General features: G+C 39.6%; 1 protein-coding gene across 2 annotated transcripts in view; it reads right to left on the bottom strand.

The window, feature by feature from the left end:
* GYS2 (glycogen synthase 2) overlaps positions 1–12,869 on the bottom strand; it is a 39,724-nt gene that overhangs the window by 21,723 nt on the left and 5,132 nt on the right. For both annotated transcript variants that reach the window (XM_032473002.1, XM_032473001.1), the window contains exons 2-6: positions 9,418–9,599; positions 8,956–9,147; positions 5,934–6,116; positions 2,365–2,509; positions 54–171 (exon numbers count right to left, since the gene is read on the bottom strand). In XM_032473002.1, coding sequence (XP_032328893.1) covers positions 54–171; positions 2,365–2,509; positions 5,934–6,116; positions 8,956–9,147; positions 9,418–9,599 — 820 coding nt within the window. The remainder of the gene's footprint in view (positions 1–53; positions 172–2,364; positions 2,510–5,933; positions 6,117–8,955; positions 9,148–9,417; positions 9,600–12,869) is intronic.

Genomic DNA, 12,869 nt, shown 5'->3' with positions numbered 1-12,869 from the left:
AGATCCTTAAAATCACATGCCAATTTTTTTTTTTTTAATAAAGAAAAACATACCCATAAAAATGACCTCGAACAAAATCTTGGATCCTGGCCTTGTACATGGCATGTAGATTTTGAAATTCATGTACTGCTGAAAATTTCTTAACATTCAAGCCATTTGGAGTAATTACATCTGGAAAAGCAGAATAAAATCACAAAAAATCTCTTCTGAGAGAGGGTAGCATTGTTTAAAAAAACATGGTTTTTAAAATCTGTAAAGTTTGGTGTCTCTTAACATTTCTAGATCCTGACTATCATAGAGTTGAAAATTCATAAAACTTTACAAGAAATTGCTGAAGTAGGAGATCAAGAGAACCTGACAGAAATAACATTGAGTGACGGGTACTACGAAACCATCTAATGAATAGCAAAAATAATCATATAAGAGTTTTTCATTTACTGATTGCTTACTGTGCACCAGGCACTGCTCTAAATGCCTTGCAAAGTAATTCATTCATCTTTGCAACAACCAGGGGAGCAGGGTGCTTATCCGCATTTGCAGAGGCAGAGACTGAGGCACAGAACTGCTATGGAACCTGTTCCAGACACACACGTGTCCGTGGGAGTAGAAGCCACGGGGTCTGCCTTCACCTACTGCGTCCTTAACTGTGCTGTGCGCTAAACCACCTCTTGTCATCTTCTTCTGACCGAGCGTGTGGGAAGTGTCCATATGGAAAATTGGAGCGGTAGCCCTTTATTTCTAATACATAACCGATTCTTTCTGTCTAGAAGATTTTGTTGCTTGGGCCAGAAGACATTTTTGGTTTTCCAGAACGTTTGTCTGTGACAAGAAAGATAAGGCACTACTCAGAGTTCTTGACGGGAGCCACCTACTGAGTTGAACACTTGGGTTATTGCATTTAGTAGCAGTGAAAATAAAGGTGATAGAAAAATTTAGCACATGGCAGTGGAGATTTTTGCAATGGAGGTTTGAGCTAGAATGACAAGTATGCCATCATTTTGAAGGATATGTCACAGTTCCTAGGCCACTCCCTTGCCGTGGTTCCACAGAATCACCCCAGGCTTCTTGGTCCTTTCTTTGAGGGGGGATGGAAAGAACTGATGTTTTTTAAAAAATTTTTTTACTAAGTAATTGGCTCTACTCGTTTACAGATCTTGCCACGGGTGGGTCAGTTTTAGGTTGCTAAGATTTCCGGTCAAAGTCCTTATGTGAATAATTCCTGCATGAACTGTACAGTGTGATCAGGATAGCAGACAATTCCCTCTGACAATGTATTTCTCTTTCTGTAATAATTAATTAATTAATTAATTAATTCTTTGAATTGAGGTATAGTCATTTATAATGTGTTAATTTCTGGTGTACAGCATAGTGATTCAGTTATATATATATTCAGTTATATTTATATATATGTATTCCTTTCCCTATTCTTTTTTCATCATAAGCTATTATAAGGTATTGAATATAGTTCCCTGTGCTGTACAGTAGGACCTTGTTGTTTATCTATTTTATATATAGTAGTTAGTATGCTTCAGTATCTTATGGCAAAGATTTAGCTGGGCCTTAGGAATTAGTTTAAACCATGGTCTAAATCACTGTGGAGAGTCTAGCATCCTCTCTCTTGATCGGTTTCTGCTTCTTATTGTACTTCATTGTAGTTTAACTTCCTTTGTATCCCGTGCTACATAATAGAAAAATGGAAGCTGCCAGCAGCTTCAAAGCTTGACATTTCTGTTATACAAGACTGCATTCAAAGACTCATGTGTTTAAGACTCCTTATGAGAGCATTCTGATTGGTCCAGCTTATGTCAGGTGTCTGCCTCTGGACCAATCAGCTGTGGTCAGGTGACAGGGTCACGTTTTATGAACGTGCCTCTTGGCACTGCAGCCTCTGGATGGGTCTGGATATAGTTCCCAGAAAAACTTGCAAGAAAATCTTGGGAGAAGTAAACTTAACAGGTTTCTACTAAACAGGACAAATGAGAATATGTTATAAGATGTAGTACTGGGGTAGCCTCACACAGATTTCTGATATTTTCTGGACTTCCGTTTTCTTAAAATAGAAAAGCCAACTCAGCTTGCTTACTGGGTTGTCATTATGACACCAGTTTAGAACTAAGGGATTTTAAGCATCGTCTGTTTATTCAACAAACACATATTGTATGCTACTATGTTCCAGATATAGCTTAGTGTTCAAAAAAGCTACTGAAAGTGAGCATTTAAATATGTGTAAAGATTTGGGTGGTCATAGTGAATGCAAATTTTCCTCCTATTATTATTTTGTGCATTTTCGTTTAAAACACAATTTCCATATTCTAACATCATTTGAGCTGAAAGATTGGTGACCAACTCAGGGATGATAATTACCAGGCTTTCTCTTCAGCATGTGCTCTGCCTCGATCGCTGTTATTTCGGAAACTGTGGTGAACACATGAGCACAGTGGACAGAAGCCCGCTCCATGCAGTACCGGTGGTAAATCTGCCTCTCCCCAGCCTCTTTGTCTATGTTAAACTGTTAAAACAAAACAGAACAGTTTAGGATTAGCGGATACACACTACCATACATAAAATAGATAAACAACAAAGTCCCTACTGGACAGCACAGGGAACTGCATTCAGTATCTTATAATAACCTATAATGAAAAAGAATATAAAAAAGAATATATATATGCATAACTGAATCACTGTGCTGTACACCAGGAACTAACACAACATTGTAAATCAACTCTACTTCAATAAAAAATAAAATAAAATAAACCAAAAAAAAAAAAACCCCACACATATACATTTGCTTACACTGATCTAACCACACAAAACAAAATCACATATTTTTTATATTGTTTTTCTCAAGGCTATGTGACATTTTATGGCCACAAAAAGAGTAATGATAATGTTTTACTAAACCAACTACTAAAATACATAGCTACTTATGCTTTAAGAAAATGTTGTTTACTTCGTTTCTGCTTAAACAGCCATTTAACGCCCTAAGTAAATGTTATTTCCACTTTGCTATAATCATAGAGCATTCTTCATCTTTTTGTACTTTAATTATACTTTTACTTATTTTATAAATATTGAGCTAATTCCTTTCCCCAAGGTCTTTATCATATTTTTTCCATATGCAATGAAAAAAGCTGACATTAAATTTGACACAGAAAGTAAGGATAATTATTATTATCATCGTCCATTCACTGAAAAAGACCTGACAAAGAGAAAAGACAAATGCTTTCCCATGCTTATGTAACTTCCACCACTGTGTAATTTCAAGGAGTGTACAGTTACTTTAATTAGATGGTGTGTTAGATTGTGCAATCACCCATTATTCTGGGCATCCTAACTTTAACCAAAAGCCAGATCTCCAACAATTACTTACATAATTGGCAACCTTTGTGGGCTTTGGCCATTTTGCTTAGTTATTGAATGTTATGTCTCATACAGCTGCATATGAAACTACAATGTCTAAGAGAAAAAACTCTGTAAAGTTGCTGCCATTATATTAGCAGGTGCTTTTTGGAGTAAAGATTATTAGAAGTTTGACACTGTGTATCAGACACTCTTCTAGGCAAGATACTGTATTTAAATCCTCATAAGCCACTGAGACACGTATTTTGTCTTCATTTTATGCAGGGGGAAATTGAAAGTTTTAGAGGTTAAAAAACTAGCCCAAGGTACATATATCTATTAAATATTTTAGAAGAGCCCTAAATTGATCCCAAATCAGTCTGACTCCACACTTGGGGTCCTATTTGCTTTTATATAAATTAGATTCCAGCCCTATCAACAAGTCAGTCCCAATGGTGACTGCACCATACAGAGGAATACGCCAAAAAAGACTCATTAGATGATTCTAACGGTTACAACTGGGGTCATTCCTAGGGCATCCCTTCTTGACTGTAATATTTGCAACCATCTCTCTTAAATTAATTTGAGTCAAGTCTCCATATGACATCCTTAGATCAGCAGATGTTTTCTTAAAAGCTCTATATGGCTGCTCTCATTCATTCAACTGAATCTCTCATTCAACCTACATTTGTTTAGTAATTTACATATTTCGGTTGCTTTCAAAGAGCTTACAAATTAGTGAGAAAGCAAGTAGAAATTAGGCAGAAATGAGTAAGTGTCTGAGTAAGGTATAGGATCTGAGAGGGTCTGATTGATCCTGGCTAAGGATAAGGAAAAGTGTCTCATATAGGTGTTCATATTGTCAGCATCACCTCTTATGTTGAACTTTAAAATTTTTTTCATGCATATGATTTGGTGTTTTTTGTGCTTTACCCAAATTCTAAACCTACTGTGAGCATTGGGACATCTGCTGTAGAAAATGATTACAGGGGCATTTGCTATGAAAAATGGCTATGAGTTTAACTCCAAATCTAGCTTGTAACCACTTGTTATCTACTAGTCCCTCCGCTGAGCGGGATGTTTTACTAGAAAGATGGGCTGGGGTCTGATGAAACATGCATATTTCAACCAGTGAGGGGCTTTGAGCTGTGGGGATATGGAATCATTTGAAGGTCGTGTGATGTAAATTCTGACCTTTGATTGAAAGGATAAAGCTGTAATATATAACTACATACTACATGATAATGCATTTGTTCCTTGACAACTAATAAAATCTGAAGTGTATTATTAGCTGTTTTATTAATTGTTACTGTCCAAGGCTCTAAGTGTTCTGAAGTGAAATATTTGATATGCCTCTGTAATATTTTCTCTTTCACAAAAATCCAAGTCTGCCCTTCTCCAAGAATCACGGTGGCTGAGCTTAATACAGATCACTGGTTTGCCCTTGTTAGTCTACCATTAGGAAATTTGGCTGATCTCCTAACTCTCTGAAGTCTTTGGTGTCTTTATTTTAAATACACATCCTATGTTTACAATTTGACCTTTAGGTTAGGCTGACCTTTTTATGGGCAAGCTCTCATTAGGACCGCTATGCAAACGTGAAAGTTTGTCCGCAAGAACTTTCCAGCACTCCAAGTGTCTTTGAGATAGAGGATTAACTTCCCCCCTCCCTATTTGAGTAATGTTACCTGTGTATTACAAACATACACACATTTACAAAAGCACGCATTCTGTTTCATAGACTCCTAGAACAATTTTTAAATTGGGGGAGTCTTTAGAAATCAACTTTCCAACTTTCTTATTTTCCTGAGAGTGAAAGAGAGCCCTCAGATGCTAAACTGATTTATTTGGCAACGGAGACGACAAATCAGCAAAACTCCTGACTTTACGGTACTCAAATGCTTTGTCAATATTATTGACATGATGATATAAAAGACATACTTTTATTAATCTGATTTAATTGATGGAAAATAGAAGAAAGAAGCCAAAACTGAGTGACTTTAGGTCATAGAATAGTGCAGTCTTCCAAGGTAAGCAAACCCAACTGTTTGGTCACCAAGGACCCACATCCCTGGTTTTGATAACTTGTCTTACTGGACTTCCACCGAAACTCCACTGTGCTTTGCAGGGTTACAGGAGAAATCTGACCTGTCTGTTCACTTGGGGGATGGAGGAAGTTAGGTTCATAGTACAAGTTGATGCCTAGAATTCCCATCGTGTACCTGCCCCCCAGAGCTGTGGGCAGATCCGGGGCCCTCACAGCATTTCCCGAGCTTCAGAGTGGATGGTAGCCCAGCCTCACGCCCGCAGGGTCTGACTCCCACCACGCCCCTTTGGATCTTGGGTCTCTGGCTCCAAGGCGGACAGACATCCGGCCTCTCAGCGCTACACGCCACTGCACTCTGAGCAAAGTTAAACTCTATGAGCAATCTGTCCCCGCAGGGGAGGCTTTGTACGAATACTGATTAGCTGAAAGGGCATTCCTGCCATGTGGCTGGCAGTGAAAGGTGAAGAGCAATACTTCTCATCCTGCAGCTTTAAAGGTTGGGAAGAAAGGTGGTGCGGGGTGGAGGGGAGCTGGAGGGACCAATTACCTTATCAAGATGGTTGTAGAAATCAGTGTTTGCTGCACAGAGATACCTCCCAAGCAGTGTGGCGTGCGTGGTGAAGACTGTGGCGATTGGAAGCTTCTGAGCTCGAGAAAGGATCAGTCCGGTTCCGGCCTGCCATTCATGGAACTGGACAATGACGTGTTTCCCATCTGCGTGATCTGTCACCTACGCCAGGGAAGAAGGTTTACAAAAGTTGCTGATGAAGATTGACCTCGCTCATGGCCCGCCCATAGGCAAGTTATCGTGCCTGTAAATTTTAGCACAATTTTAAAGGCTCTAAATATAAAGCATTCAGATTTAACAAGTTTAGGGGCTTTGTTGGATTAGCAGCATGTTCATAAAGCCCATATATTTTGATGGCATTATCCTCCTTTTCAGTAATGGATCAGTTTATTTGTTTTTAATCTGCAGAGGGGCCTCATAGAATAAATGCACAGTGGGCACCCAATAAATAGTCATTGCATGGATGAATGAATAATAGCAATTATATTTTTGAAGACTCACTGAGCAGCTGAATCAATTGGGACCACCCACTTACAATCTTCTTTTAAAACAAAAAATAAATGACTTCATGTTTTTAAGACAGTCTTATTTGGATTTTCCGTTCCTTGAAGTCAAAAACATTTTAATTGATATATTATTATTTTAAGACTATGGCATTGGGGAGAAAGATTAATAATTTGCTTAGAATCAAGTAGAAATTTAGTAACACATTGAGGACCTACCCAGGTCTAATTCTGGGTCTGATTCTAACACTAGGCAGAGAACCAGTTTCTTAACGTTAGAGTTACTTTGTTTCACTAAAAATATAGCTACTGTTATGATCCAGCAATCCCACTCCTGGGCATATATCTGGAAAAGACAAAAACTCTAATTCAAAAAGATAAATGCACCCTAATGTTCACAGCAGCACTATTTGCAATGGCCAAGACAGAAGCAACCTAAATGTCCATCAACAAATGAATGGGAAAAGAAGATGAGGTATATATATCTATACACATACATACAATGGAATATTACTCAGCCATAAAAAAGAATGAAAAATGCCATTTGCAGTAACGTGAATGGACCCAGATATTATCATACTGAGTGAAGTAAATCAGACAAAGACAAACATCATATGATATCACTTATATGTGGAATCTAAGTACAATACAAATGAACTTATTTACAAAACAGAGACTCGCTTACATAGAAACCAGATTTATAGTTACCAAAGGGGAAAAGGGTGGGGAGGGGTAAATTAGGAGTTTGGGATTAGGGGGGAAAAACTACTATATATAAAATAGATAAACAACAAGGATTTACTGTACAGCACAGGGAACTATGTTCAATATCTCGTAATAACCTATAATGGAAAATAACCTAAATATATATATATATAAATATATATATAACTGAATCACTTTGCAGTACGCCTGAAACTAACACAATATTGTAAATCAATTATACTTCAATAAAAAAGTTACTTTGTTTCACCCCTACAAAAAATTGTTATTTACATCCCACTCCCCTTATGGCTGTTTCCCGAACATGGGTGTGGCACCAATAATGAAAACACCTGTGTTCAAGAAGACTGCTCAGAAAATTGGGAAGTCTGGAGAATTAACTTACTTCTCGTACTTAGTGTACATCAGCGTCATCTGAAAGGCTTGGTCAGCACTAATGTCTGAGTCCCACCCCCAGATAATCTAATCAAGTAGTTCTGGGCTGGGGGTAAGAATGTGCATTTCATACAAGTATGCAGGTGAAATCGTCTTTGAGAACAACTGACTTGGGCTAAGATCTTTGTACTTTAAAGTACCTGCTGTTCAAAAAGTTCCTCACAGCTGTTACCCATTGGGCAGATCGAGGGGTGCAAAGAGGTGACAGCAGAAACGGGGCTTGCCCGGCAGCCTTGGATTCCTTTCAGTGTCTTTCCCCTTTGAAGCAAAGAAAATCTGTTTCTGGAACTGCCTTGTTTTAGAGAAAACTGGGGCTCTCACTTTTGTGTTTCTCTCCCCTTTAATTTATTTTAAAAAAGGATGACTGCAGATACGTGCACGCATGCGTGCAGCCCTGGGGGCAGTGGCTCAGGAAGGCAGTGCGCAGAGGAAGAGTTGGTTTCAGCAGCTGATGATAAACAAGACTGCACGTCTGTCACTGGGCCAGATCCTGTCAGCACCTTCAGTGTTCTCCTATTCTGTCGCCAAGACAAAGCAAGAGGGCCGCCCCTCCACTGCCCCCTTCAAGGCAGCCCTTCAAGGCTGTTGGACCGACTTCATCAGAGAGAAGTCAAACTGGTCATGAGGACACACCCCCAACACATGGTTCTGTGATGTGTCCTTGGACCACACCCCCACATCGCTAGGGACGCTCTTCCTTCGTTATCTGATTTGTGAGTCATGCATAATCATCGTGGAAATGCAAGGAATGGGAAGAAATCCTACTGCTGTACTCTCAGGACGTAGTGCGGGCTTGGCTCATTTAACAAGGACTGATTTCCAGTGCGCTCGTTTTTTTTACATCTATGGGATATTTCACTGCGATGGACTCCTTAGCAACCGCTGAGATCACTTCAGCCTTTAGCAAATGACGAAAAGATCTAAAAGCCACTGTAGTTGCACAAGCGCTCATGCATGAACAAAACCAAATATTTCAAGCTATTTTCTCCTCCCATGGTTCTAGAATTCATGTACATAGTGCATGATGTATATTATTTTTTTCTTGCATATACACTGACTATTGTCAACGTAGCAGGCAATATAACTGGGTGTTCTATCCACATCGCTCTGTTTAAACCTGACATGAAGTAAATATTAATACGCATCATTATTACCCTGTTCCAAAGGCTGGTATTTAGTTAGAGGAAGGCTGAATATGTTCTCAGATTCCTTTGAAATGTTTTAGGACAATTCATGGCATCATCTCAAAATTCGCTTAATCTAAAGGTTGCGGGATCATCGCTGGGCACAGAGAACAAGTGTGCTTCTCCTCCGTTGTACGACTATCCAGTAAACTGTACCTCTTTTAAGAACCAGGCAGTTAATGATCCAAATATCAGCATATCGTTGGCTTCCTGGTCGTGATAAGGGATGCCGACGCTGCAGGCTTCCCAGAGGTCACCCTTCCACTTGTCCAGGTTCCAAGCCGAGTAGCCTATGTCAAAGAGCACCACATAAGGACTCCCTTCTATCAGCCATCTCCCAAAGTGCACCTGCACATAAAGAACACACAGTCATGGAGTAGGGCTCAGGAGTCTGAAATGGGTCTTATGGGTTAAAATCAACTTGTCAGTTGCATCTGCAGTCTCTAGGGGAGAATCTGTTTTCTAGCCTGAGGTCACCAGGATTCATTTAAAATCAGGTTCATCATCTTTCTCATAAACCAACTCCTTTTCCCTAAGTAGATGAGTTCATGTAAACTGTGTTTTCCCGCAACAGTTTGCTAAGACTTGCTGATTGGAGAGGCAGACAGTACCCTTTACCTGGCAGCCGTGTTTATTCATCGTGCTCACGGCTCTCCCAATGGCATCATTCACAGGTTTGCACTGTTCCACCTGAGTCTTCATATTATGCTCAAAATACGGACCAATCAGAAAATAATTGTCTCCCCATTCATCTGCAGTTGTTTTGGCCTTTGTCTGAATCACAGTATAGATGCCACCAACTGTTAAAAAGAAAAGGTCCCATAATCATTCAGGTTAGTAATTCATTTTAAGTGATGAAGGGATAGAAATGAGGCCATTTTTTTTGTCTATGTTATTATGTAAGCCAACATTGTCATTATTTTTTATTGAAGTACAGTTGTGTACAATATTGTGTTAACCCTCATTTTTAAGTTAGCATTTGAGATTGATCAAGCATAAGGGTTTAATTTAATTTTCTAAAAGAAAGTTTTTAAGGGATACTATCAAAGAGTTTCTATTCAGTTCAATTTCGTGCACATTTCAAAGCCCTCCTGGGTGCTTGTTGGAGAGCAGAGGGTTGGTAGCAGCAGAGAAGTACAAACATTTCAAGGAAATCCAAAGAGACAATTGAAATAAAGTGGCACTTGGCTTAAAGCTCTATCCGCATAGAAGTGTCAAAGTGGGGACAAACAGCTATTGTCATGATGCATGCTGTCAGTGGCCATAATCACCTTTCATCCCTTCTACAGTGGTCCAAGGGAATGACATATAACCAAGTAAGGGCCACTGCTCAAATTATGATCAGGTCTCCTAGAATAAAATGCCACTTATTTTCTAGGTACCAAGCAAGTACCTTTTCACAAGGGGAAGAAGCGGACAGATTTTGAAGTGATGCTTGGCCCAACCCTCATGTCAACCCCAATGACATAAATATGAGTCTTTGTATGGTATTCCATTTTACCTCTCTGGCATTGCTGCCATCACTATTAAAAAAACACAAAGCCCCAAATAGGTATACTTCTGAAAAATACGCATACTGTTATACTCAGCATGTCTACATCTAGAAAATTGTTCTGGAGGAAAAATAAGAAGATACATGTATAACGATATTTATTAAAGAATTATAATGGGGGAGGGTATATAGCTCAGTGGTAGAGTGTGTGCATGTGCTTAGCATGCATGCGGTCCTGGGTTCAGCTCCCAGTACCTCCATTAAAAATAAATAAATAAATAAAAATAAGCCTAATTATCCCCCCAAAAGACAATGTAAATAAATAAAAATTTAAAAAAAAGAATTATAATGATGAAAAATTGTAATCAACTTAAATTGAACTAGTTAACTCAGTTAACCTGCCTAAGGCTCAATTAGCTTTCCTGTTCAGGTCCTCCTACTGCAATTTCATGTGCTCAAGGTCCATTTCAGGCTCCCTCTGTCCTCCTAATTTGTATATGCCAACTACTTTCCCTCGATTTTCACTCTGTCTATTTACCATCTTTTGCCCCAAACTCCTCTCTCGGTGTGCTAATTATAGGTGAGGGTGATGGCATAGAAATGTGGTCATTCCCATTTTCAAATTTGGAGTATAAACCCAAGGTTCACCAATGCCTAGTTTTTCATGAATTATTGTTTTACCACAGTGTGGGTCATTGAATTTGGACTTCCTCTTTACTTTCAAACACGTACTTTGTATTTTATTGATCTCTGCTTTTCCTGAAACAACATGGGAGCTAGCTTTAGTGTGAGGGCAAAGTATCAGGGTTTTCATAAGAAAGAAAGGATGAGCTATCATAGCTCATAAGTCAATGAGGAAGCCGAAACCCAAGTTTGCCTCCAAGAACACTGCCAGTATTGTTAAAAGTAGGATTCCAACGCAGTATGGAATGTGGACACCTGCCCAAAAAAGGAGTTATATATTATAATATATAAATATAAACATATATATGGGGAGAATCTTCACTATTTTTAAATGGTTAAAAGTCAGAGAATTTAGACGTCTAGGATTTCAATATGCATCACTACTAATCTGACCCCTCGTCCCAGCACAGAGCTGCTGAAGCAGGGAGAGTCATTCCATGTTAGACATCATTCTCTGAGGCAGAAGGTCTGTTAGAGAGTAAATGCCACTGGTTACAATGGTCACCAAACGTTCATGTGCCCAGCCACCTGCTGGGTCTGTGCTTCAAATCAAAGCAGCCGCAGGCCGGGGCAGTGGGAGATGAAACACAGGCACGCCCCGCCCTGATTACATCCACAGTGGCAGCTCCGAATGCTTTAGACCAGAAGGGCTTAGTCATGGCAATCTTGATGAAGAGGAAGTGGGGAGACCAGTGCTCGTCTTCAAGCTATGTTTGCACCAAGCATCTTTCTTTCAGAGATTGTGTTTCGTGTGGCGGGGCGTGGGATGCCTTTGACACGGCCACTGCACATCCACACCAGGCAAAGATACCCCAAGCTCTAATTACAACGTCGCCCATGGTTGCAGGAACCCTGATCCGTTTCCTCCCCTCCCCCCTCCACCCCTTTCTGCTTTTGCATTTAAGGAGAGAATCATGGCGTCACTCAAAGTGAAAGCCAGCATAAAAGTGGACACTCCGACTTCCCTACTTTATGAACCAATTTTATGAAGAAATAATAATAATAATAATAAGCTAACACCTACGGAGTGTTTATTAAATGCTAGGCACTGTTCTAAGAGATTTACAATCGGTATTTCTTCTAGTTTTCACAACACCGTTAAGGTAGGTGCTATTATTACCTTTATTTTTAGGTGGGGGAAGCTGAGACATAGGGAGGCTCTGAGAAGGATCCAGCATTACACAGGTCATGATGGAGTTGGGGTTCCAATCCATACAGTTTGACTCCAGAGCCCACAAGCTTTCGATAGCAAGATTGTAAGTATAGTTGTCCCCCAGTATCCACAGTAGATTGGTTTCTGGACACTACACCCCAGTGACCACTGTGGATACCGAAATCCAAGGATGCTCAAGTCCCTTATATAAAATGAGTAGTGTTTGCATACAACCTGCTCACAGCCGCCTAGACACTTTAAATCATCTCTAGGTTACTTATAATATCTAACACATAAATCTAATTACCTCCCCCTACAAACAAAAACCAAACCAAAAAAAAAAAAAAAAAAAACCTCATCTAATGCATTGTAAATGCTGTGTACATAGTTGCTGGTGCATGGCGAATTCAAGTTTTGCTTTTTGGAACTTTCTGGAATTTTTTTCTTTGACTATTTTTGATCCAAAGTTGGTTGAATCCACAGATGCAGAACCGTGGGTATGGAGGGCCGGCTGTAACTCTACAGAGCAAAATACCGATGAATGTTTGAAAGTGGTGGTGGGCGCGAGGCAGAGGGGGAAAATGAGCAGTATCACGAAGAGACAAGAGCTTAGGTCTTAGGGAGGGTGGAATCCTTTCTATTCTGCTCTAGAGAAAGGCCATTTGGAAAACAATACTTAGGGAGAAATAGCTTTTAAAAAAAAATCTTGCATTTCTGGGTTAATAAAAAGGAACCTAGAGA

This window comes from Camelus ferus, chromosome 34 (genome assembly GCF_009834535.1).
Source record: "Camelus ferus isolate YT-003-E chromosome 34, BCGSAC_Cfer_1.0, whole genome shotgun sequence".
Lineage (NCBI taxonomy): Eukaryota > Metazoa > Chordata > Mammalia > Artiodactyla > Camelidae > Camelus > Camelus ferus.
The sequence above is the reverse complement of the archived record's forward strand: the minus strand, read 5'-3'. Positions and strand labels throughout refer to the sequence as shown.